Source organism: Macaca nemestrina, chromosome 2 (assembly GCF_043159975.1).
Source record: "Macaca nemestrina isolate mMacNem1 chromosome 2, mMacNem.hap1, whole genome shotgun sequence".
NCBI lineage: Eukaryota > Metazoa > Chordata > Mammalia > Primates > Cercopithecidae > Macaca > Macaca nemestrina.
In genome coordinates, this window is record NC_092126.1 from 14,928,017 (window position 1) to 14,955,679 (window position 27,663).

Below are 27,663 nucleotides of genomic sequence, written 5' to 3' on the forward strand. Positions count from 1 at the left end.
TTTCAGTGGGTGCTAGAACTGGTACAAGTCAGACCAAGTGAAGACCACTGTGAGGCTGGAGAAATTTAGCCTTCGTCTTCCACCATCTTTCCTGGATGGGGAGAAAGGAGACTAAAATCTGGAAGAGCAAACAAGCCAAAGGAGGTTTTCACAATTATCATCTTTTAGGAAGGTTTTTCTTATTTAAAAAATAATACTGATTTTCTGGGGGAAAAAAAAAGAAACAAAACAAAAAAACAAGCCAGAGAAGACTGTCCTTCAAACCAAAATGGTGAGAAAGTCAGGCATGAACACAGGGAAGACAAGTGTGAACATGAGAAACACAGGGGTGAAGGTGTGAAAACAGATGTGAGGATAAGAAGACAGGTGTAAAGGTGAGAAAGAGGCCGGGCACGGTGGCTCACACCTGTAATCCCAGCACTGTGGGAGGCCAAGGCAGGCGGATCACCTGAAGTCAAGAGTTCAAGACCAGCCTGGCCAACATGGCGAAACCCCGTCTCTACTGAAAATACAAAATTAGCCAGGCATGGTGGTACATGCCCGTAATCCCAGGTACTTGGGAGGCTGAGGCAGGAGAATCGCTTGAACCCAGGAGGCAGAGGTTGCAGTGAGCCGAGAACGTGCCAAAGGACTCCAGTCTGGGCGACACAGCGAGACTCCATCTCAAAAAGAAGGTAAGAAAGATAGGTGTGAACACGAGGTGGCAGGTGTGAAGACGGGAAAGGCAGGCTCACCCCTGGTGACATGTAGTGAGAGAGATGGGGGCTTCCCGTTCACTTCGGAGAGTAAAGGGAAGGCTCTGAGGTATCAACAGCCTGGGCTGTTGGGAAAAGGACGAAGAATCTGTGTTTCCTGAACGTCAACAGGAAGTCTGGTTGCTGTGGGCTAGCTGATCTCCTCCAGTTCTAAGAGGTCATCCACGTATTCCACAACTTCTCCCTGTGAGAGACAACAGGACAACTTTGTTAAATGGGCTCATTGGACTTTTAAAAGTGCTGATGAGCAGAAAGAGTATCCCGAGAGGCCATTGCCACTGTCTGCTTTGGCTGAAACAGGTTTCCTCTGCTGGTCTGGGGCCCAGAGGACCTGATTTCTCCCTGTGGAGGGGACCTCGGCTTTCACTCCATTTGAACTTGCTATCAAGTGCTCTGCGAGATCCGCCAACATGCTGTGTGAGGCAGACGGCCCAGCCTGTGAACAGCTCTACCAAGTGCCCCTCCTGTGTGCATCTCTGCCTACTCCTCTTCCTCCCCTCTCACGTGCAGGTCTCCCACAGGAACACTTTCTATCTGTTCCCTTTCTGCCTTGACCACCAGAACACAAACTTCTCAAGGACCAGGGCCTGGGTTGATTCTTCTTCTCCAGAGCCCAGCACACAGAAGGTGCTCAATAAATACGTTGAAGAATGAATGACTGAGTGCATGCATACATATTGCTGGTATGACTGAAGCAATCACCCCTCTTACAGGAGAGACACACAGGGACAGTGGGATCCACTTGCCCAGTGTCGGTAGCAGGAGCTCACCTGCTCCCTCCTGCAATCAGCCTTACACTTCAACTTGAAGCAGCCCAGCACCCTTCCCAATTTCTTTCTCCGCATTGACTTCTCTCCTATAACCCTCCTGGGCCACCAGCTGATGACACCCTTTCTCTTTTCTGCAGAGAATGAGTGAATGACCAAGGCTGAGGCACCTTCCGTAAGAGTCAGCACAGACCGGCCCCACCACCCCTGCTAAAGCTCGACCCCTTCACTGAGCTCACCATCCCAGGCCAGAGTTGGCTCCTTTTGATGTTTTAACACAGAGAAATTTATACAAATCTTGCAGCATTTGGGAATAACTGGAAAACCTAACAAGTACATGAGACACAAATGGGAGTCTTAGTATTATCATCAAATACTTCTACTATGTCATGCCTGAGATTAGAAACTCAAATTGTAACAGTAGAACACTATGGCTTGGAAAAAGTGTTTTTCAGTTGCTTTCTAGACCCCAAAAGGAAAACACAGCATAGTAGAGGGATTATGTGTATAGCCACAACTTCTGCTTAGGGAGTTACTATATCCTGCTGTGTGTCTGTTGTGACTTGTGGGATGATGGTATTATTTGCTTTTAGCTCACTAGTAACGAGTGCCCGAGGCAGCACAGAGGAAAGAACTGCATCCCCTGCATGGCTGTTGTAGTGAATACTGCTGGGGCCTCACTCAGATCTCCTTCCCAGCGCACCCATCCCCAACTCCGGCGAGGGCTGTTTGCTAATGGCTGGCAGCTGCCCCATCTCTGGGCAATTGCTTTTGGCCAAAAAACAACAACAAAAAAACAACAGCAGTCTTGCCAGAGAGGCTACACACCAGCCCCTCCTGACAACAAAGAATGAATGACAGACTGATAAGGGGGACTACAAAAGGCAGGAACAACTCTGCGGTGCAATTCATGCTCCAGAGTCCCCCGTGGGAGCAGGCGAAGCTTGACTCCAGCTGAGACCACATCTTTGTTGAGCTCCTTCCTCTGACCCTCATTCTGTTCTTACCTGAGAGCACTCCCTCAATAAATCCTTCCAACAAATTATATTCTGTTTCTTTGGACTTTCCTGAAGCAAACAACCATCAGAACTTGAAACCTGAAGCATCTATTTCAGCCTGTTTTAAAAAGTTTCTGAAACTGTAATAAACCTCTGCAAAATTTTGAACCAGTGTGTAGACTTTCAGGAGTGCTTATACACATTTCAATGCCAGAAAGATAATAAGGAAGAATGCCACACATATCAGCAGGTAAAGTAGTAGTATGTCCTTTGGAAAACGGAAGGATTAAACTAAGAATTTTATGATTTTGGTTATATTTTCATTTCAGAGTATTACTTGCCATAATTTGGTATATAGTAAGAAAATGGTTCATTCTTTAGAGATGGATTAGTTCTTTCACAATTCTAAAGCCTCAATTAATAAGCAAACTACTCCAGAACCTTCAACAAAGTCCTTTTATCTTGAAAGTGCCAAATCCAAGAATCCTAGGAATTTTAAAGCCTGCAATAAGCTTGGTGTGTTCATTAGATGATTACTAACCCTCTGTGTGACTATGAGCAAGGCACTCTATCTTTCCGAGTTTGTTTCCTTATCTGTGACATGAGAGAGCTTTACTGAATCCTTTGAAAAATCTCTTCGTGTTCTAATATCTACTATTTGCTTTCTATATATGTTGTTCTTATACATCAGAAGTCTTCAAAGTGTTCACAGCCTTAGACCAGGAATTTCACCACTGGGAATTTTTTCTAAGGAAATGATTAGAGAAGAAGTAAACAATTTAGTCCCTGCTATGCTATTTGTAAAAGCAAAAAAGTTAGAAGCAAACTAAATGCCTACAAAAAGGCTATATTTCTAAAAATTCTATATCATATAATAGTAGTCACTGAAAAGTCATGTTTATAATGAATATTAACTAATAAGGGAAACAAAAATCATGTGACCATCTCAATAGATGCAGAAAAAGCATTTGACAAAATAATGATTTATTTCAAGGGTACCAAGACAATTCAATGGTGAAAAAGTCTTTTCAACAAATAGTGCTGTAACAACTGGCTATTCACGTTCAAGAGAATGAAACTAGACCTCTTCCTAATATCATACATAAAATTAACTCAAATGGGTTGTAAATTTAAATGCAGAAGATAAAACTATAAAAATCATAGCAGTAAAAATCAGGAGTAAATCTTTGTGACCTTGGATTAGGCAATGGTTTCTTAGATATAACACACAAAACAAAAGCAACAAAAGAAAGAACAGATAAATTGAATTTCATCAAATTTGAAAACTTGTGCTTCAAGACACCATTTAGAAAGTGAAAAAACCCACAGATTGTGAGAAAATATCTACAATTCATATATCTGATAAGGAACTTATAACTAGAATATCTAAAGAACTTCTACAACACAATAATAAAAAGATAAATAACAATTTTAAAGTGGACAAAAGATTTGAATAGACGTTTCTTCAAAGATATACAAATGGCCAATCATGAAAGGATGCTCAACATAATTAGTCACTAAGAAGGTGCAAATCAAGCTGGGCGCAGTGGCTCACACCTGTAATCCCAGCATTTTGGGAGGCTGAGGCGGGTGGATCGCCTGAGGTCAGGAATTCGAGACCAGCCTGGCCAACATAGTGAAACCCCATTTCTACTAACAATACAAAAAATTTGCTGGGCATGGTGGTGCGCACCTGTAATCCCAGCTACAGTGGCTGAGGCAAGAGAATTGCTTGAACCTGGGAGGCAGAGGTTGCAGTGAGCCAAGATCGCACCATTGCACTCCAGCCTGGGCAATAAGAGTGAAACTCTGTCTCAAAACAAACAAACAAACAAAGTGCAAGTTGGAACCGCAATGAAATACTACTTACATCCACTGGCATGGCTATTAATAAAAAAGACAATATTAAGTTTTGTTGAAGACATTGCAAAGTTGGAACTCTCATACACTGCTGATGGGAATGTAAATGGTACAGCCACTTTGAAAAACAGTTTGGCAGTTTCTCAACAGGTTAAACCGTTACCATATGGCCCAGCAATTCCATTCCTAGGTATGTACCTGATTTGGTTTGGATATTTGTCCCCTCCAAATCTCAAGTTGAAATGTAATCTCCAGTGTTGGAAGTGGGGCCTGGTGGAAGGTATTCGGGTCAGGGGGCAGATGCCTCAAAAATGTCTTGGTGCTCTCCTCATGATAATAAGTGAGTCCTCACTCTGAGTTCACACGAGATCTAGTTGTTTAAAAGAGTGTGGCACTGCTCTTGCCATGTGACGTATGCCAGCTCCCCCTTTGCCATGACCATAAGCTTCCTGAGACATCACCAGAGGCCGAGCAGATGCCGTTGCCACACTTCCTGTGCCACCATGCCCAGCTAATTTTTAAATTTTCTGTAGAGACAGAGTCTCACTATGTTACTCAGGCTAGTCCTGGGCTCAAGCAATCCTCCTGCCTTGGCCTCCCAAAATGCTGGGATTACAGGCATGAGCCACTGCACCCAGCCAGGTATTTCTTTACAGTGATGCAAAAATGGCCTAACATGATACCTATGTATATACTCCTAGGTATAAAAAAAAAACTGGAAAGCTTATGTTCAAACAAAAATTTGTACACAAATGGTCATAGCATCATTATTCAAAATAGCCAAAAAGTGGAACCAACCCAAACATCCATCAACTGAAGAAAGTATAAACAGAATGTGATATATCCATACAGAAGAATATTACTTGGTAGTACAAAGGAAATTTTACAGGTAACATGTTCAACATGGCTGAACTTTGAAAATATATGCTCAGTGAAAGAAGCCACTCACAAAAGACCACATACCCTATGATTCCATTTATATGGAATGGCCACAACAGGCGAATCAACAGAAACTGAAAGTAGATTAGGATATTCCAGGGGCTAGAGGTGGAGGCAGGAGTGGGAACGTTGGCCCGGAGGAGAAACGGGAAGTGACTTAGCGATGGAGTTTCTTTTGGGGGCGATAAAAATGTTCTAAAGTTAAATAACAGTGATGGATGCAAAATTTTGTGGATACAGTAAGTACCACTGAATTATATACTTTAAAAAGGAGCACTTTACTGTATGTGAATAACATCTAAATAAAGCTGGTTTAGAAAAATATAACAAGAGAAACTGCTCATATTATAATATCAAGTGAAAAAGTCATGAGACATAATTATAGCTGAGTTTATAATAAATATATAGAAAAACATAAATTTAAAACTATAAAATTTTTTTCTTTAATAATAAAAAACAATGGAAAGATATATACCAAAACATTCATAGTAGCCTGCCTCTAGATAACTGGGAACTCAACTCCTCCTACCTTTTCTAAATATGTGTATATATATATATATATATATATATATTTTTTTTTTTTTTTTTTTTTTTTTTTTTTTGAGACGGAGTCTCACTCTGTCGCCCAGGCCAGAGTGCAGTGGCCGGATCTCAGCTCACTGCAAGCTCCGCCTCCCGGGTTTACGCCATTCTCCTGCCTCAGCCTCCCGAGTAGCTGGCACTACAGGCGCCCGCCACCTCACCCGGCTAGTTTTTTTGTATTTTTTTAGTAGAGATGGTAGAGATGGGGTTTCACCATGTTGGCCAGGATGGTCTTGATCTCCTGACCTCATGATCCGCCCGTCTCGGCCTCCCAAAGTGCTGGGATTACAGGCTTGAGCCACCGTGCCCTGCCTCTAAATATATTTTTCTATACTTTCCTTTTATTTTTTTTTTTTTGAGGCAGGGTCTTACTCCAATTGCCGAGTCTGGAGTGCAATGGCGCAATATCAGCCTCAACCTCCCCAGACTCCTTCAGCCTCCCAAGTAGCTGGGACTACAGGTGCACTCCACCACACCCAGTTAATTTTTTTGTATTTTTTGTAGAGACAAGTTTTCGCCATGTTGCCCAGGCTCGTCTTGAACTCCTGGACTCAAGCAATCACCTGCTTTGGCCTCCCAAATGCTGGGATCACAGGCGTGAGCCAGTACACCCAACCTCTGCTATACTTTCCAAACCACAGTGGCCAATCTTGTTGGTATCTGGCTGGTGTTCCTCCCTTTAGGGAGTGGGGGAATGGCCCCGGTGGCATCTTGGGATCCTGTCTCAGGCTCTGCTTCAAGGATACACAACCCAAGACACAGGCATGTGCATCACTTTCCAGTTTAGAAAGCATTTCCACATGCAACACAGTATTTTATTCTCCAACCCTGGGAGGGCAGTATTATTATTCCCATTTTATGGATAAAGAACTGAGGCTCAGTTGTTTAATACCAGTGATGAGTTCATCCCACACATATTTGTAGACAGAAAACAAATTCCATGAAGATGTCTTATTCAGAGGTGCTTCACCTAAAACCAGGGTATAGGAAGAGCAGACCTGGAGGCTCAGGAAACTTGCTGGCCCCATGCTCCTCATCTACAAAACGAAGGATCAGACCAGAGCAAGCTCACAGCTCTCTCAGAGCTCCAATAGCTGACACGTCCCCAGCTTTCTCAGTAAGCATTTTCCTGTTTGTTCCAAACACATCTCTCTAAATACTACCGCTAATGATGGCTTTTCTGTGACCAGGCTGCCCCACCACAAAATGACCACTCCATAACCAGATGAATCGGGGTCAGAAAACGGGTCAGCTGAGTAAGGTGAAATCAGGAATTTCAAGCAATTCTAGAGAATGAGAAAATGCTTACAGTAAAGATGCAATTTAGAAAAAATAATTATAGCAATAGTCTAATAGAAAAATTGGGGTGGGAGTATCCATGTATCTTCAGAGTGCTGAGCAATTAAAAATTCACCGTTTTTATATAAAGTGCAAAGATGAAGAGTGACCACTGTGAATTCCTGGAGCGTCGCCCCACACCCGTTTCACTATCAGGAAATGTGGCACTCCTGCCTGGGTTTCCTAGAAAGCTGCTCTTTCCCATGCCAGCGTTCTGGCTGTCATTGAAACACCCACAGTAACTGTTCTTCTCAAGGTCCCCTCTGTTTCTTACTTCAGGGAGGACTCGGCCTTCCAGTGATTTTTAGCAAAGATGTGAGCAATATTTTCTTTTAGCCACCAGACATGTGCTAAGCATGAAAACTCACCTCATCATCATCCATTATATTTTCCTTAGCAAAGTCATACAGCTCCTTCTGGAGTGTGGTCACGTTAAAGAACTGAACCGCTTCCTGTTCAGACACAACAGAGAACAGTTTATAGGACCAACGTTTTCATCTTAGAACTGGGAGGAGGGAGGAACAGGATATGGGGTTTTTCTAAGGTGATGAAAATGTTTAAAATTAGATAGTGGTAATGGCTGTACAACTCTGAATATACTAACAACCACTGAACTGTATGCTTTAAAATGGTGAATTCTATCCTATATAAATTATATCTCGATTTTTTAAAAAAAAAGAGTGGCCAGCCCTCAGTGGAAGACAAATTTATGAAAATCAAGATGGCATATAGAAATCCCAATGAAAATACAAGTAAAGAGCAAAGATCAATTAGGAAAAATCTTTTGAAAGTAATATATGATGAATGGGGTTTGCTAACAACACATGCTAAGTGGTGAGTTTGCCTATCAAGGGAATTAAATGATGGTCCATCCACAAAAGAGACTACCAGGGAGCTGTTAAAGGATAATAATTAAGAAGTTACATGGATGTGACATGGAGAAATATTCACGACTAATTGTTAGAAAGACAAAGAAAGTTGCAAAAAGTTGTAAGACTATGTAAATATGATCTTGTTTTTATAAAAATACACAAATATTTACTATATATATGAGTAAATATATACCTTTAAAGCAGGGGATAAAGAGATGGCACAGGTTGGGCGCAGTGGCTAGCACTTTGAAAGGCTGAGGTGGGTAGATCACCTGAGGTCAGGAGTTCGAGACCAGCCTGGCCAACATGGCGAAACCTCGTCTCTACTAAAACTAGAAACATTTGCCTGATGTGTTGGTGTACGCCTGTAATCCCAGCTACTCGGGAGGCTAAGGAAGGAGAATCGCTTGAACTCAGGAGGCGGAGGACGCAGTGAGCCGATATCACGCCACTGCACTCCAGCCTAGGCGACAGAGCAAGAATCTGTCTCAAAAAAAAAAGAGAGAGAGAGAGAAGGTGTAGGATTATGAGAGAATTTTGCTTTCCAAGTAAAATATTTCTGCAATGATCGAAATTTGTAGAGTTTTTACAGATTCAGAAATCAGAATGAAGCAGTAAAATGTTACAACACACATATGCACAAAACTACAGAAAAAAATGACTTTTCCTTTATTTCCTTTTTTTTTTTTTTTCCAGACAGAGTCTCGCTCTATCTCCAGGCTAGAGGGCAGGGGCCCAATCTTGGCTCATTGCAACCTCTGCCTCCCGGGTTCAAGTGATTCTTCTGCCTCACCCTCCCAAGTAGCTGGGACTACAGCCGCGTGCCACCACGCCTGGCTAATTTTTGTATTAGTAGAGACGGGGTTTCACTGTGTTGGCCAGGCTGGTCTTGAACTCCTGACATCATGATCTGCCTGCTTCGGCCTCCCAAAGTGCCAGGATTACAGGCGTGACCCGCCGTGCCCAGCCCCTTTATTTTCAAAATAACCCTTTCTCTTAAGGTACAAGGTAGTCTCCAGAAGGCGAGAATGAAGAGAAAAGGGAAGGTGTGGTGCACCAGACTTACAGGTCTGGGCTGGAAGTGCTCATCCGAGAGGCCCCAAGTGTCCCTGTGGTACTGGTAATACACCAGGTTCTGCTGCATGACCTTGTCATTCTGATCAAAGAGCAGGTAGCTGACTGCACAGGGTGCTGCATTCTTCAGGTCATTCACTGGGGTTGGGAAGAAAAGACAAATGAAGACATCAGCAAACCACGCCCTATAATTCCTCTCACTGGTTCTGCTTCTAAACAAAAGGTCATATGAACAAGCCCCTTCTCCACTGTCCTTCCTTCAGAGAGCCTGGGGCCGACTGGCAGCCCTGGGTGGGCACGCCACAGATGGGGTCTCCACAGTAGCCTAGAAGCCAGGCTTGAAACTTAGTTCTAGTTAGGCACATACCTACGGAGAAATGCCTATGTTCCACCTCCAGCTCTGGTGACCCGAGCTGGTCTCAGGTGCCTGGAAGGAGCTGGAAAAAGCTGGATTGTCCTGGGGCTGAGGGAGATAGGGAGGATGTGCTCAGTAAACAGGTTTCTCATTTGGGGCCTAGAGTATCTGGATCCCATTTGGATGGGGCCACAGTCTCCAGATCTAGGTTAGCTCCCCTACGGCTAAACCAGACCTGGAAAACCCAAAGGATGGTGGAGCCTCTGGGCTGGAGGGGATTTGGAAAACCGCCTGGTTTTGACACCTCTTGAGGATAGAACTCCCACCTCCAACCTCTCTGTTTGGTGTTGCCCACCTAAGACAGTACCTTCAGCAGAGGGATTTTGCAGGGCTTGGGATTTGTCTTAGGAGTACAGGATAAGGAGGAAGAGGTGATGAGACACAAAGCCCCTCGTATTTATTCCGGCACATTCCACTCTAATTTACACAACAGTACCTCTGCTAAAGCTGTGGTTGGCCAGAGTAGCCAAAGCTTGGGTATGAATAAATTGTGCCACCCAGTGACTGTTTCCTGTAATGACTACTTTAAAGCCAGCCTTTAGGGGCATTTACTCTTCAAATATAAACACCAGCACCTGCCCTCAAGCAATGTAGTGTGGTAGACGGTCTAGGAAAAATTCAAAACAGGGCAGATTTTCAGGAATCTCATTTCAGGAAGTACATTTCATTCATACTGTTGATCCCCGAAAGCAGATTTCCTGGGAAGCAGCAAGCATGGCTAGAGGCCTCAGTCTACCAGTGTTGATAAGTGTTTGCCAGTTTCCGTTATGCAGGGCGATTTTCAGGGCATGTGAGGATTTCAGAGGGCCAGGGAGCTGCCAGAGCCCAGATGTGTCCAGAATACTTCTAAATTCCTAGTGTTCTAGCTTTATACATTTAGAACCAAGCCCTGCTCAGTGAGCTAGAAGACCTTATGGCTTTTTATATTTATATAATACATATTCTTTTTCTTTTTCTGACCTTCAGGGTGCAAGGCTTACCCTGTGTTCTGAAGAGGATGGGAGGTGAGATAATGAGGAATCCCAACAAAAAACAAAATTATCACAGTGGGAAAGGAGGGCTAAAGCCAAGATCACCTCTCTCACTTTTCCCACGGCACCCTGAGACCAGCCACTCCCAAAGGGAGTGAAGGGGCAACCCGGGGGATCTATTCTAGCCAGAAAGCTGCCACCACTAGACCCTGGCACTTCATTAGGGCAGAAGCATTCCTGCTGCCACTGTCCCTAATAATTCTTCTATGCTTGGAACTGAACTGCCAAGGGACACACTGCTTGAACAAGTGGCACTTGGCAAAGTCAGGTACAGGGAGAGGAGGAAAAGCCGAAACACACAGCCTCTGAAGTCTAACTCTGTACTTCCTTCTCGCCCATGTTTGCCTCCCATTGTCCACTAGAACGTTCTGATTGAGAAACTCCCATTTCAGATCAAGGGAGGGCGATGGGTGCAGTGGCTCACACCTGTAATCCCAGCACTTTGGGAGGCTGAAGTGGGTGGATTACTTGAGGTCAGGAGTTCAAGACCAGCCTGGCCAACACAGTGAAACCACATCTCTACTAAAAATACAAAAAATTAGTTGGGTGTGGTGGTGCACACCTGTAATCCCAGCTACTCGGGAGGCTGAGGAAGGGTAATCACTTGAACCTTGGAGGTGGAGGTTGCAGTAAGTCAAGATCACACCACTGCACTCCAGGCTGGGTAACAGAGCAAGTCTCAAAAGAAAAAAAAAAAAGAAAAGAAAAGAAACTCAAACAGTCTGAAGAGTAAAGCCAGTGATGAGGAGGAAGGCAAATAATGGTAACAAAAACAAACACACAGTTTGCTATGTGCCAGTGTGGGGGGAATACCCCAGACATTTCACATCTATGAATTCATTTAGTCCTCATGACAATCCTATAAGGTTAGTACTACAATCTGTATTCACAATGAGGAAACTAAAGCACAGAGAAGCTAGTAAGTGATAAGGCTGAAATCGAACCCAGGCAGTGTGGTTACAGGCTCTGCCCTGAATCACTAAGCCATGCTGCCTTTTTGCACAAAGCATGGCACCAGAGTTGTCAGTGTGACCTCGATGAACTCTCAACAGCCATAGCTAAGAGTTATTACTTCTATTTTACAGTCTTAGAAGGACTCACCCAAGATGACACAGAAGATTACTTACACTTATAATAGGCAAACTGCAAGTAATGATACATGGTAGCCACAAATTTCTCAACTGGATAGCCTCCTATAACTGGGGTGAGGTTCTCTTCACACTGTATTTTGCATTCCAGAACTTCTATATAATGATCTGAAACAAAACGTAAAATTTTCAGAGCAGTGCATCCATTATTTTCTTAATATGCTACTTCTGCCTCCTGCCCAAATGAAAAAGGTAAAAGAAGAATATTTGCAACACCCACAAGGAGCTGAAAATCTTTAATATACAAAGTTGTTTCAAATCAATAAGATGAACGTCCACTATATAAATGGCCAAACGGTATTAACAGAAATTATTAAAATGTCTAAAAAACATTGTGAGAGATGCTACACCTCTTTTGTAATTAAGAAATACAATTACCCCCAAAATAATTTAAACTACTAAATTGCAAAATTTTTAAAAATTCATAATGTAGTATTAAGAAGAGAACAGTGAAATTTACACTCTCATATTCTGTTGATGGAAGCAAAACAGGAACAAACTTTTTGGAGAACAATTTGGTAAAATTTATCAAAGGTTAAAATACACATATTTTCCAACCCAGCTGTCTACTTCTAGGAAATTTTCTTTAGACATAGGCATACATAAACACTGTTTAAAACAACAAACAAACAAACAAACTTTGGGAGGCCGAGGCGGGCGGATCACAAGGTCAGGAGATCGAGACCACGGTGAAACCCCGTCTCTACTAAAAATACAAAAAATTAGCCGGGCGCGGTTGTGGGCGCCTGTAGTCCCAGCTACTCGGGAGGCTGAGGCAGGAGAATGGCGTGAACCCGGGAGGCGGAGCTTGCAGTGAGCCGAGATCGCGCCACTGCACTCCAGCCTGGGCTGGGCGACAGAGCAAGACTCCGTCTAAAAAAAAAAAAAAAAAAAAGAAAGTACCTAAATGCCAGTCAATAGGATGATTAATAAATTACAGTATATAAAAATAATAGAATCTATATAGCCTTTGAAAGAGAGTAAGGTGAACCTAAATATAGTCAAAGACTACATTTCCCATGCAGCTAGGTTGGGGCCATATGACTAGTCATGGCCAATGACATGTTGAGAGTAACAATTAAGGAATGCTACTTCCAGGCTTAACCCCTAAGACCTCCCACATGATCCCTGGCTCCCTCCCTTTTCTCCCTTCATGCAGCTAGAAGCAAAAGACTCCAGGAGGGTTGCACACATTTTGTAAGTAAGACTGTGGAGGAACAGGTACTTTCAAACACTGCTGGTAGGAAGTACGAAATGATACCTTAAAACACTAAAATTAATTTACAGAAACATTTACTCTTTGAACTATTAATTCCACTTTGGTTGACTTTGAAAACACACCTCCATACTTACTACCACCACCAACAAAAAATTAACATCAACAATAAGGGTACAAACAAACATCATACATATCTTGACGTGATATCCTGAGGAGGACATTTATATACCGGTCCAGCCAAAATGACATAACCTGAATGTAACTATGAAGACACATCATAGAAACCCAAATTGAGGAATGTTTACAAAGTAATTAGCTTATATTCTTAAAAAATATCATTGGCATAAAAAGACAAAGAAAGGCCAAAGGACTGTTCCAGATTAAAGAATTCAAAAGGAAGATGACAAATAAATAGGAAACTGGCCGGGCGCGGTGGCTCAAGCCTGTAATCCCTGCACTTTGGGAGGCCGAGACGGGCGGATCACGAGGTCAGGAGATCAAGACCATCCTGGCTAACATGGTGAAACACCGTCTCTACTAAAAAATACAAAAAATTAGCCGAGCGCTGTGGCGGGCGCCTGTAGTCCTGGCTACTCGGGAGGCTGAGGCAGGAGAATGGTGTAAACCTGGGAGGCGGAGCTTGCAGTGAGCTGAGATCCGGCCACTGCACTCCAGCCTGGGCAACAGAGCGAGACTCCGTCTCAAAATAAATAAATAAATAAATAAATAAATAAATAAAATAAATAGGAAACATGATTCTGAACTGGAAACTATACCAGGAAAAAAAATGGTGCTAGAAAGAACATTATTGTGACAATTAACAAAAGGGGAATATGAACTACAGATTAATACAAGCATTGTATCTAGTATATTAAGTTTCCCGAAATTAATTACTATGGATATTTAGATAGTATTGTTGTTCTTAGGAAGTAAACTGAAGCATTATGGGGGGTAAAGAGTAATAATGCATGTGCAACATACTTCCAAATAGTTCTGAAATAAAAATAATTATACACAGCCGGGCACGGTGGCACAAGCCTATAATCCCAGCACTTTGGGAGGGCAAGGCGGGCGGATCACTTGAGGTCAGGAGTTCAAACCCAGCCTGGCCAACACAGCAAAACTCCATCTCTACTAAAAATACAAAAAATTAGCCAGGCGTGGTGGCACTTGCCAGTAGTCCCAGCTACTCAGGAGGCTGAAGCAAGAGAATTGCTTCAACCCAGCAGGCGGAGGTTGCAGTGAGCCAAGACCGCGCCACTGCACCACAGCCTGGGTGATAGAGCGAGACTCTGTCTCGAAAACAAAATAAAATAGGCCGGACGTGGTGGCTCACGCCTGTGATCCTAGCACTTTGGGAGGCTGAGGTGGGTGGATCACCTGAGGTCAGGAGTTCGAGACTAGCCTGGCCAACGTGGCGAAACCCCGTCTCTACTAAAACCATAAAAATTAGCCAGACGTGTTGGTGCATGCCTATAATCCCAGCTACTCAGGAGGCTAAGGCAGGAGAATTGCTTGAACCTGGGGGGCAGAGGTTGCAGTGAACCGAGATCATGCCACTGCATTCCAGTCTTAGCAACAAGAGGGAAACCCCATGTCAAAAAATAATAATAAATAAATAAATAAAATAATAACAATAATAATTATACCCACAGCACATACGGAGAGAGCAATAAAGTAAATGTGGGACAATCAATGTTACAAATTGGTGAATCTAGGTAAGGTGTACATGAGAGTTCTTTGTATGATTCTTCCGTCTTCTCTACAAGTTTGAAATTATTTAAAAATAAAAACTAAAGGCCAGACGCGATGGCTCACGCCTATAATCCCAGCACTTTGGGAGGCTGAGGCGGGCGGATCACGAGGTCAGGAGATCGAGACCATCCTGGCTAACACGGTGAAACCCCATCACTACTAAAAATACAAAAAATTAGCCGGGTGTGGTGGCAGGCGCCTGTGCTCCCAGCTACTCAGGAGGCTGAGGCAGGAGAGTGGTGTGAACCCAGGAGGCAGAGCTTGCAGGGAGCCGAGATCGAGCCACTACACTCCAGCCTGGGGGAGAGCGAGACTCCGTCTCAAAAAACAAAACAAACAAACAAAAAAATAAAAACTAAAGAAACTCTAAATATCTATATATCTACACTGTGAGAGGAAAATAAATCTCAGGACCCCAAAATCACTAAGCCAAATGGAAAAGTCAAGCTGGGAACCATGTAGGACAAACCTGTTTCCCATCCTATTCCTAAATAAGATAGCTACAAAGATTAAAAAAAAAAAAAAAGCCACAAACCTCTCTTATAATTTGCCCACAAGGAAGTTTTGTGGACAAAGGAAGGTAGAACTCAGTCATCCCTCTGCTCATGTGGAACAAATGTACATATAATTGTTTCCTTTTCTGTGTCGTTTCACTAAGCCAGACTAAAGCATAAATGGCTATTCTTCTAAATTGCATATTCAGTGAAAGGCTAATCAGAAATTCAAAAGAATGCAACCATTTGTCTCTTACCTACCTATGACCTGGAAACCCCCTCCCACTTCAGGTTGTTCTGCCTTTCTGGACTGAACCAATATACATCTTACATATATTGACTGATGTCTCATGTCTCCCTAAAATGTTTAAAACCAAACTGTGCCCTGAGTACCTTAGGCATATGTTGTCAGGACCTCCTGAGGCTATGTCACAAGTACATTCCTAACTTGGCAAAAATAAACTTTCTAAATTGATTGAGACTTGTCTCAGATAGTCTTTGATTTACAATACACATATATCTTAGCTATATCAAAGATAGATGGAGAGAGACCGCAGCCATTATGTGCCTCCTGATGAAACATCAGCATCAGCTATGAAGCAGTTGACTCCCATCAAAAAAACCCCCAAAACAAAATCAAACTGAGCCTGTTCAAGCCTCTACATCCAATCACCAATTTACAAGAAATCCAGAAGGCAGAGGAACATGGGGATACAGTCAGCAAAACCCAGACCATGGGAATCTCTACAGGACAAAAATGCAGGTTCCTCAACAGCAAGGCGGAAAAGATATGGCCCTACGGATTAAACGAGATGTAAAACGTAACCAGCTTGCTACAATATGGATGAAACTTGAGGACAGTATGCCAAGTGAAATGAGCCAGTCACAAAAAGGCAAAGACTGTATGACTCCACTTATGTAATGTATGTAGAACAGTCAAATTCTTGAAGACAGAAAGTAGAAAGGCCGTTGCCAGTGGCAGGGGGCAAGGGGAAATGGGGAGTTATTGCATACAGAGTTTCAATTTGGAGAAACATAGAAAGTTCTAGAGATGGATGGTGCTGATGGTTGCACAATCATGTGAATGTAGTCAATGCCATGGAGTGTACATTGAATGATGGCTAAAATAATAAAGTTCATATTATGTATATTTTACCACTATAAAAATTTTCAAAAGATAACCCATTGCAATGGATGGACCTTAATTGGATCCTGACTCAAACAAATGGTAAATTAAAGGCACACACATGTATTTATGACATTTCTGAAACGACTGGGATACTGTTTAGGTATTTAATGATGAGATCAAATAATGATTATTAAAATTCTTACAGGGGTAATAGCTTGGTGTTATGTTTAAAAAACAGAGAGTCCTTACCTTCTAAAAGTATATACTGAAATATTACAAATGAAATAATATGGCATCTGGAATTAGCTTCAAAATAACATGAGAGGAGGCCGGGCGCGGTGGCTCACGCCTGTAATCCCAGCACTTTGGGAGGCCGAGGCGGGCAGATCACAAGGTCAGGAGATCGAGACCATTCTGGCAAACACGGTGAAATCCCGTCTGTACTAAAAACACAAAAAATTAGCCGGGCGTGGTGGTGGGCGCCTGTAGTCCCAGCTACTCAGGAGGCTGAGGCAGGAGAATGGCGGGAACCCGGGAGGCGGAGCTTGCAGTGAGCCGAGATGGCGCCACTGCACTCGAGCCTTGGCGACAGAGCAAGACTGTCTCAAAAAAAAAAAAAAAAAAAATGAGAGGAAAAATAGGTGGGAATTAGATGAAGCCCAAGTGGCCATGAGTTGACAATCATGAAGCTGGGTCATGGGTACATAGTGGTTTATTTACTCTTCTCTCTGATTTTTGTATATGTTTGAAATTTGCCATAATAAAAAGTTTTCTTAAGACAAAACAAAACAAAACAAAAAAAACCCTACTTTGTAGAAAGAGATTAATGAATAAAAAGTGACTGAAAAAAAAACAAAACCGAAAACCCTGGATTCAATAACTTTAAACGAGCTTCTCTACTGCAGGATTTCTAAGGGCCTTTAACCATTAAAGTGCACAATGACTCTTCAAGAAGGAGACACAGTGCTCAGCCCATTCCCAGACTTATTTAACAAGTGCATAGATATGATGCCTTTATCCAAGGTACAGTCCAGATTTTACTTATCTAGTTGTTTCAGGGAGGCACAGTTCTAGGATCAGTGTTCTCAAACCACTTTGGGAAAGAGCTCCCTTAGCCATTTCCCAGTTTCTGGAGTGATGCTGCCCAGTAAAGGCACTTGGGAAATGTCTAGGCACTATACAGAAATCTGGGTTACCTATGCGTAGAGTTTTATGTTTTCTTCCTTTCTTCATTTTTCCTTTCTGTGTTTTCCAAACTTCCTATAGTGAGCACACATTGTTTTATAACCAGAGAAGAAAATTTCAAAAAGCTACCTTAGTGATGGCCACTTAAAGGTTCATTCTACCTTTGTATGTGTTGGAAAATTGCCATCGTCAAAGTTATCTCAGTAATGTAAGTCACTGAGGTGCTCCTGGGCCATTTTTATTTTTCAAAATGCCTGTAGGAAATCTGTAAGTAGGGCAGACACAGAATTCTACCTTGGCAGGCCTGTGCTTGAACCTTCTCTCAGTGATTTCACTAGAAGCCCTTGCCAAGTCAAAGGTTTATCTATGCAGGTGGTGACTACCCTCAGTTACCCATTAATAAATATGCTCAAAAGTTCCTCAGAGGCCACTCCAGGCATCTAGAAGGCATGCAGGCAAAGAGCAGACATCTAAGGAAGACTATTCCATAGGAGTAGCGAGCCTATTGACCTACCACCAACCTGCTATGGAAAGGTAGAAATCCTTGAAGTCCTTGATCTCCCTGGAACCCTCACAGGCCGCGAGACACTCGTAAAAGGCTTTGAAGAAGTCGGGAAGGGCCAGCTCCATGTCTGTGATGGATGTTCTCCAGTTCTCACCGTTGTACGCTCGTACTGCTCGGATGAACAGGCTCTGAAAAGCACGGAGAAGCTAGTGAAGCTCGCTCCTGGTGTGAAGGGAGACAGTCATGAGCTCTCAAAGGGAACCAAGACCACCACCAAGTTTGCTCTCATTAGCTCTGAAGCCACACTGACCCTTAAAGAAGTCAACCAGTGAGTTACTTTATATCTAGATTTTTCTACTCTGCTTATGATACACTTCTTATTTAGTTCAATTCAAAAAGTAGCAGGCCCTTGATAATAATCTGAATCAAGGAAAATGGGAAAACTATGACAGAGATCAGATCAGCGGCTGCCAGGAGTCAGGGGTTACAGCAAAAATTTGACTACAAAAGGACAAGAGGAAATTGTTCAGGGGTGATGAAAATATTCTATGTCATGATTATGGTGGCAGTTACAGGACTGGATGTATTTGTCAACACTTACTGCATTATACACTTAAAAACTGATAAATATATTGTAAATAAATTGTACCTCGATAAAACTGGTTTTTAAAATGGAACGAAAATAAAAATATAAGTTTGAGAGCAGGTATATTAGTCTGTTCTCACACTGCTATAAAGAAATACCTCCAGCCTGGCCAATATAGCAAAACCCCATCTCTACTAAAAATACAGAAATTACCAGGTGTGGTCACACACCTGTAGTCCCAGCTACTGCGGAGGCTGAGGCACAAGAATCACTTGAACCCAGGAGGAAGAGGTGGCAGTAAGCTAAGATCGTGCCACTATACTCCAGCCTGGGTGACAGGGCGAGACTCTGTCAAAAAAAAAAAACAAAAGACCTCGAGACTGGGTAATTTATAAATAAAAGAGGTTGAATTGGTTCATGGTTCTGCAGGCTATACAGGAAGCATAGCAGCTTCTGCTTCTGGGGAGGCCTCGGGAAACTTACAATCATGGCAGAAGGCAAACGGGCAGCCAGCACTTCACATGGCCAGAGAAGAAGGAAGAAAGAGAGGGGGAGGTATTACACACTTTTAAACAACCAGGTCTCATGATAACTCACTCACTCACCATCATGAGAACAGCCCAGAGGCGATGGTGCTAAACCATTCATAAACGATCCACTCCCATGATCCAATCACCTCCCACCAGGTCCCATCTCTAACCCTGGGGATTACAATTCAACATGAGATTTAGGTGGAGACACAGATACAAACCACATCTGCAGTTGTCTGTCACCCCACTTCCTCCAACAATTAATTAGTAGCTAAACAGAAATGCCACCATACCTCAGCACTAGTTACTAGGAAGGGCAACCATGTGCCAGATAGTGGAAACTTCAAGGACTTTCTGCTAATTGTTGATTAGACTCAATTAGAAGAGAAATAAAGGGAGGCTGAGGCAGGAGAATCATTTGAACATGAGAGGTGGAGGCTGCAGTAAGCTGAGATCGTGCCATTGCACTCCAGCCTGGGCAACAGGGCGAGACTTCGTTTCAAAAAAAAAAGAGAGAGAAATAAATAGGACCAAGGAAGCAACTTAGTCTCCAAGAAATAAGTAGAGATCCTGGATATACACAAAACCTGCTAACTTGCAGAGGCCAGGAAAGGCCCTGAATAAGCATGAGACCCTCCATTTGGAGTTCCTTCTCAGCTCTTCCTGAATGGGGGTATCTGAGGGCCCCCCTTGGACCTAGAATTTTCACCAAGCTTAAGGCCTCAGATAAAGAGGGTGGATTTTTTTCTTCTTCTTTTTTTTTTTTTTTTGAGAGAGAGTCTCACTGTGTTGCCCAGGCTGGAGTGCAGTGGCGCAATCTCAGCTCACTGCAACCTCCGCCTCCTGGGTTCAAGCAATTCTCTTTGCCTCAGCCTCCCGAGTAGCTGGGATTACAGGTGCCTGCCACCATGCCCGGCTAATTTTTTTGTATTTTTAGTAGAGACAGGGTTTCACCACCTTGCCCAAGCTGGTCTTGAATTCCTGACCTCGTGATCCACCCACTTTAGACTCCCAAAGTGCTGGGATTACAGGTGTGAGCCACTGTGCCCAGCCAAATTCCCATTTTCAACCATGCCCTGCCCTTGCTTGCTACCCAGGCCCCCAGTGCTTGAGTTCCAGAAGACCTTGACAATAGTGAGTGCTCAAAAGGACAAGATCCTTCTTTCTTATTGTTGTTCTTATGACTAATTATCATCAAAACTCTTCTTCGTAGATGCGCAGATTTAAGTATCCTCTACTCTTGTCACATCAGCCTTCCTAACTCGTCTTTATTTTCCACTTTAATATATTTGGGGCATGTTTGTGTGCATGTGTATATAAAAACATATGCCTTCTCATTTCAATCTTCATCAAAACTGGAGATTTATGTTTCTATTTCTTGTGTTCCTGGTCATTTTTAGATGATTTCCAAGATGTCTTTACTCTCTTAAAACTAAATGATTAAATGACCATATTTCTAAAATGTAGCATTTAAAGGGAACATGGCTTTTAAAATCATCACGGAATACAAAATGTCATTGTTAAATGGATCACTTTGTGCTAAAAGTCAATCATTTCTATTGTCATAATATTCAGCAAATGTCACCAAAAATCACTAGAGGTCCTTAGCTATCAGTAGCTGCTTATGGAGAGACATTTCTTTAACAGTCCAGGTTGCCACTAATTGCCACGTAAAAATCCAAATATACCTCATACGACTTGGTTTCCAGGTCTTTAATGTAGTCCTCGGCACCAGGCAGGCTCTTATAATACGCCATGTTCCTCTTCATCATTTCGTCATCAGGATGCTTCAGTAGAAAGGTGTGAGCAGCTGCGATGGCTTTGGGGAGATTATTTGCCTAAAAGGACAAAGAACATAAAAGCTACTCCATGGATGCTGAGTGGTAATTTTTGTAAAACAAGAATATGTGCTCAGGCCTTCAGAAACTTTGTGTTGCTATAACTTTTCCAGCTAAAGGTTCCGTGACTTCCAGGGACCCTCAAGACCAAGTCCAGGCATTGCGAGATGAGTGTTGATTTCCTAAAAGCGACTGTCTAGATGGCCTCGGTCTGCCTTTCCCAATCTACTCTGCGCTGGCTATGCCTGTCCATGCCCCAGGAGGCTGGCCTGTGTGGACTCTAACAACAGACTCCCTCGCCCTCTGGCTTCCAAAGAGATTCAGCCATGAGGAGCCCCAACAGGACACTGAGGAAGGGAAGAGAGTAAGGTCATATTATTTCATTTCCTGGTTCCCTCGCTGCACAGTCAACTTGGGCTGCTAAGTCCCCTAATTGAAGGTCACAGCTCTTCTCAAGGTGACCCTCTCCATAGAGTCTCCCTCCTTCCTGGTTTCAATCATTGCTCTCTCCCCTGCCCCTTTTGGCCTAGGGGTGGTCATATCCCACTGCTACCAGCCCTGGGGCACAACACTATCCCTGTGGATTCCCCATGTACCGCACACGCCTTTGTAAATAACCACCTTCTTAAACTTTCCTCCAATTACCCAGTGTGACTGCACCAAATCTTTCCCACTGGAAACTTGACAAATACATTGTTTTCCCAAATCCCCCACAGACCTTCTGCTAACCTCCTCACTTATTCATCCATTCATGCAGCAAATAAATGTCATATTACAAGAGCACCATTTCTAGGATGTGGGTCTATAACAATAAGCAAAACAGGAAAAAGAAAAATCCCCACCTGCATGGACCATATATTCTGTTAAGTTCTCCCTGTCTCCTAGTGGCCTCAATTAAGAGCCTCTCTATTGTATTAGTTCTGGGTTCTGTCTTCCCACGTTTTACGCCACCCTGCAATCTCAGCTGGTATGTCTATCTCCCCCATCAGACTATGATCCTACCCAGCTGTGTGTCATTCATTGTCTGGATTCCCAGGGCCTCACACTGTCCTCAGGACAAGGCAGGACACGATGAGTGTCTGTGATTTGAACATAATGACATTACAACAATAAAATATAATAAAATTAATTTATATTTTCCTCTCTTTTCCCCTCAGTCTTCTCTCCATTGAATGGGGGCCAATGATTCTGAGTTTCACTGCCTCAGGGAAGGTAGGTGTCTGGTCAGAACCAGCAAATTATTCATTTGAAAAAAGCCTGTCCTCACGAAAGAACCTGGCAGGTTTGAGGAGAGAAATTAGGGAGGAGCTGCAGGAAGAAGCTGACTAGCCTGGAGGAAGAAGAGGGAGAAAGGGAATCTCCCAGGCTAGGGAAAAAGTTTCCCTTGGGATCTGTGGGAGCAGCAGGCCTGTGGGCCCCAGAGCTTCAGGGCTGGCACTTATCGGCAGTGTCCAAGAGAGCAGAAGTCCTCAGGGAGAACAGGTATGTTATGGGGGGGCCTCAGGAGGGCAGGCAAATAGGGATGCAGAGGTCTCCCTGTGGGGACGCATGACCACCAACCACAGGGCCCCCCACACTGATGGACTCTTGGCACAACCTGGTAGGGAGAAGGGCAGGCACCTGTGCATGTGCACAGAGACTCAGCCAATCCAGAGGGATGCTCCAAGGCAGGAATTAGGGAATTCGGTTTAGACAGAGAAAATAAAGGAATATTTGGTATACCCTAGATTTCTAAGAGTCATAGGATGGCATATATCTGTACTGAATTGCCCCAGAATTGGAACCACGTCATTTTGAGACAATAGCAGTGGCCACATCAGAGAAGTGGTGGGTGGTGATGAGGGCAGACTCCCAGATGTCAATGCTGATGTTTTGGGAATGCCAATTAGTGGTCTGTGGCAGGGCTGCCTTTAAAACAGCCCTACAGAAAGCTTCATACTCCTGGCTGGAAAAAGGCTGGATTTCAGCTAGAAGGAAGGGAGAGGGTATGAATGCTGCCTTTTAAAGCATTTGCCAATGAAATCAGAGTTGCTAATTCTCAGAAGAGCATTTAGAAAGGGGGCACAGAGGCCGGGAGCAGTGGCTCACGCCTGTAATCCCAGCACTTTAGGAGGTCGAGGTGGGTGGATCGCGAGGTCAGGAGTTCAAGATCAGCCTGGCCAAGATGGTGAAACCCCGTCTCTACTAAAAAGACAAAAATTAGCTGGGCGCAATGGCAGGTGCTTGTAATCCCAGCTACTCGGGAGGCTGAGGCAGGAGAATCGCTTGAACCCGGGGGGGCAGAGGCTGCAGTGAGCTGAGATCGCGCCACTGCACTTCAGCCTGGGCGACAGAGCAAGACTTTATCACAAAAAAAAAAAGAAAGAAAGAAAAGAAAGACGGGCACAGAGTAGGATTTTAAGGCCTCTAACTTAGGATGTGAGTTTTACAAAACAGAAACTCTTCCTGAAGAGAAAAGTGTGATTTTATTTACTTCAACTCAGGTTCTGCAGCTGGAACATGGAGACACATCTTGGCTGCTAAACCTCTGACAGACCCCAGGCAGATTTTGGAGAAGGCGGTAGAGATGTGGGGAACCACCCTGCCTTAGATTCCTGAGACAGTCACCAGCATGAGCCACCCTAAATCAGCCATGACACAGAGGCAGGCCCTGTGGTTCCGGGGAGATTAGAGGCCACTGCCAGGCAAGGCCTGGGGTAAGAGGGCCTGTGAGTCAGTGTTCTCTGTCCAGGTCAGAGCTCAACAGTCATTAAGGATTTGATGAAGTGCTTGGGCCTACTTTTTACTTGGCCTATGGAAAAAATTAGTTTTTCATGGAAGATGATAGTCATGAAGAGAACCCAAAGAAAGCTAACGACATGGACCTAGAGTAGGCTGGTGATGAGAAACCTATGATGCCCTTGAGGCTGCACACCAGTAGCCCGGCCCTTTTCTACAAAAGCACACATGCAAGCCTCCTCGCCTCCCTCTGGCAGTCGGAACCCACCACTGCTATTGCGGTTATCAACTGAGGCATTTCTCCTTAATCACCGAAACAGAGAACTGCAACTCCAACAGCAGAGTAGCATTTACCCATGTCCTACCACAGTGCACTAGCTACCTCTATATTGATCTCCAGCCTTCAGGTGCCAGGTGGAACGTAAGTGCCTGCCACCCATCTTTTCCTCTCTATCCATAAACAGAGTTTAAACACGTAAACATCACTTTTTTTTTTTTTTTTTTAAATACAAGAGTCTTGTTCTGTCACCCAGGCTGGAGTGCAGTGGTAAGATCTCAGCTCACTGCAGCCTTGACCTTCTGGGCTCAAGCGATCCTCCAGCCTCAGCCTCTTGAGTAGCTGAAACTAGAGGGGCACGCCACCATACCCGGCTAATTTTTTAATGTTTCTGTAGAAATGAGATCTCTTTATATTGCCCAGGCTGGTCTTGAACTCTTGGGCTCAAGAGATCCTCCCACCTTGGCCTCCCAAAGTGCTGGGATTACAGGCATGAGCCATCATGCCAGGCCATAAACATCATTGAGAAAAAATAAATCATACAATATCTCCACCAAAAATTACTTTTTCAGTTATATCTTCCACTGAAATAATTAAGTAACATTCATGTTTATCAACAAAATTCTTAGCTTTTTCCTGCCCTCTAAGAGATCTCAAAATGTTAAGATGGTGGCCAGGCACAGTGGCTCAAATCCCAGTCTCTTATCTCAACATTTTGGGTGGCCGGTGGATCACTTGAGGTTAAGAGTTCGAGACCAGCCTGGCCAACATGGTGAAACCCCATCTCTACTAAAAATACAAAAATTAGCTGGGCGTGGTGGCACATGCCTGTAATCCCAGCTACTCAGGAGGCTGAGATACAAGAATCACTTGCACCCTGGAGGCAGAGGTTGCAGTAAGCCAAGATCATGTCACTGCACTCTAGTCTGGGTGACAAAGTGAAACTGTGTCTCAAAAAAAGGGGATAGAGGCCGGGCGCGGTGGCTCAAGCCTGTAATCCCAGCACTTTGGGAGGCCGAGACGGGCGGATCACGAGGTCAGGAGTTCGAGACCATCCTGGCTAACACGGTGAAACCCCGTCTCTACTAAAAAAAAAATACAAAAAACTAGCCGGGCGAGGTGGTGGGCGCCTGTAGTCCCGGCTACTCGGGAGGCTGAGGCAGGAGAATGGCGTAAAAACCCGGGAGGCAGAGCTTGCAGTGAGCTGAGATCCGGCCACTGCACTCCACCCTGGGCGACACAGCGAGATTCCGTCTCAAAAAAAAAAAAAAAAAAAGGGGGGATAGATATTTTACAGACCTTCAACTAAGTGATTGTTACAAGACCTGTAAAGGGTTTTGAAGAGAAGCTATGACCATCCTAACTTTTTGGGGCCACCATCATGAAGGAGAAAACCCATGCCTTATGGTCACATTGAGTAAAATGTTCTTCCCCTCCTCCCTGTATCACCGGTTCAAATTCATCTGTATATTAAAGAAATCAGAGCTTCTAGTATTCTCTAGGTTTAAAAATAAAATGTTTTCCTCTTGATTATGTGACCTAAATTTGGTTCAGACCGTATTTGCCAAAAGCTATACAAAAAAAGAATTAGATAAGTCATTTTTAGCTTAAAAAATGATGCTTCGTTTGAACCAGCCCTCATTTTCAACAGTCTGGAATTTTATTATTAATCCCACTCCCTGCTTCTATTTTAAAACTGCTTATTTTTTAATTGCCAGAACAAACATTCACAAAATTGATATTTTATATAAAACTGTAACTAAGCATAGAAGTATAGAAGTAACCCAGCTTTTCTCCTCTTTGGGGTTTTGTGTTATTTTATTGCTCATATAAACACAAAATACACGTGGCTCTGTCTCGGTGGAAATATGAAAAACAGATCTTGCAGTCCAGAGACTGAAAACAAAGTTTAAAAACAAGAAAAATCTTCTACCTCAAGAGTCTAGGATATGCCATGAATCTATTTTTGTAGTTATTAAAATAAACACAATATATTCCTTTTAAAATCTTTCTCAGAGGAAGTAGAACCTGGGCTTTGAGAGGGCTTTTTTAGCCAAACTCTGTGAAGACCCACCAAGCTAGAGCCTCTTTATCTAGTGACAGGGAATTCGACCCATTCTTAAAACTTGTGGGTCCTCAGCGTAAGAACCCATAGGATAGAGAACTGCAATTTGTGGCTATTTTTAGTCAGCAATCACAGAGAGAACTTAAGCAGCCATTAAAAGGAGGCAGTGAACTGTGTTAAATTCTAGATGAAAGAAACAGCGGAGAGGGCCAATCCTGATGACTCACGGTGCAAGAGTTCGCCTTCAAGCAGGGATGTGTCCTTGCAAGGAGTCCCTGCTCTTCCCTGGCCTCAATTTCATTCTCTTTAAAAATAACTAGTCAGCTAGGCGCAATGGCTCACGCCTGTAATCCCAGAACTCTGGGAGGCGAGGTGGGAGGATCACTCGAGTCCGGGAGTTCGAGATCAGCCTGGGCAACGTGGCGAAACTCTGTCTCTACAAAAAAATACCAAAAAAATTAGCCAGGTGGGGTTGCATGCGCCTATAATCCCAACTACTCAGGAGGCTGAGGTTGAGGATGACCTGAGCCTGAGGAGGTGAAGGCTGCAGTGCGCCATCCATGATCGTGCCTCTGCACTCCAGCCTGGGCGACAGTGAGACCCCGTCTCAACTAAACATAAAAATAAAAGGTACTCGTCGGCTCCTCAGGTCTTCTGCTTTATTATCGCAAGTCACCGCTCAGAAAAAAGGCGACTGGCTTTAATGGTATATACAGAAAAGAGGCGTCTGCCCTCAAATAACAGAGAACATTTATCAGGCACTTTGTTGGGTGCCTGGCGCTGTGCTGCGTTCTGTGTACATATGCTCTGCCTTAGAGCTACCGTTCAAGAAAGGCATTTTCATCTTTACTTGAGATGAAGAAGGAGGCAGGATCTGGAGGGAGACTTTTGGCAGGGCTGGGTGGGAGGGAGCCAGGTCTAGAACTGGCGATGCAACGCGGTCCCGGGCGCAGGGGCGGGGCCAGGGCCTGGGGGCTGGGTCAGGGGCGGGGCCGGGGCCTGGGACGGGGCGAGGCGGACTTGCCTTGAAGTAGGCGAACTGCAGGAACTTGTAGGGCTCGCGGCGCTGGAAGTCAGCCAGCACCTCGCGGCTGGGCTGGGACTGGCGGAAGGCTGGCAGGCCTTGCTTGCAGCGCTTAAGGCAGTGCGCGCGGCGCAGCAGGCCCCCGAAGAGGCGCAGCTCTGGATAGCTGGCGAGGCCGGAGGCGGGCTCGGGCTGCGGCGCGGCGCTGCAGTTGCGGTGGCAGAAGGCCTCGCTGTCGCGCAGCAGGCGGTGCAGCCGCAGGCTGATCTCCAGGTAGCCCACGCTCTCAGCCCAGTGCTCGCCACTATACTTGTCCAGCGCGTGCCGGTAGGCCGACTCGAGCGGCATCAGCTCGTCCCGTGGGAAGCTGCGGAAGCTGTAGCGTTCGTACTGGGCGCGCCCGGCGCGCAGCGCACAGGCCACGCACAGCAGCGCCAGCAGCGCCGCGACCCCCCGACGCCCCGGCTCCATCGCGCCCGGCGAAAGGAAGGAAGGAAGGGACGAAGGAAGGGAAAAGGGGAGGGAGAAGGAAAGGAAAGAGGACGGCTCGACGCGGCGG

The 27,663-nt window shown here is 44.3% G+C and overlaps 1 protein-coding gene across 1 annotated transcript; it reads right to left on the reverse strand.

Moving 5' to 3' along the window:
* Positions 1–141: 141 nt before the first annotated feature.
* CRTA (cartilage associated protein) lies at positions 142–27,663 on the reverse strand. The gene is made up of 7 exons (XM_011723283.3): positions 27,105–27,663; positions 20,871–21,020; positions 18,083–18,254; positions 11,759–11,887; positions 9,178–9,323; positions 7,608–7,691; positions 142–939 (listed from the first exon to the last, which is right to left on the reverse strand). Exons 1-7 carry the CDS (start codon positions 27,573–27,575, stop codon positions 886–888), a joined length of 1,206 nt encoding a protein of 401 aa, XP_011721585.2. The 5' UTR covers positions 27,576–27,663; the 3' UTR covers positions 142–885.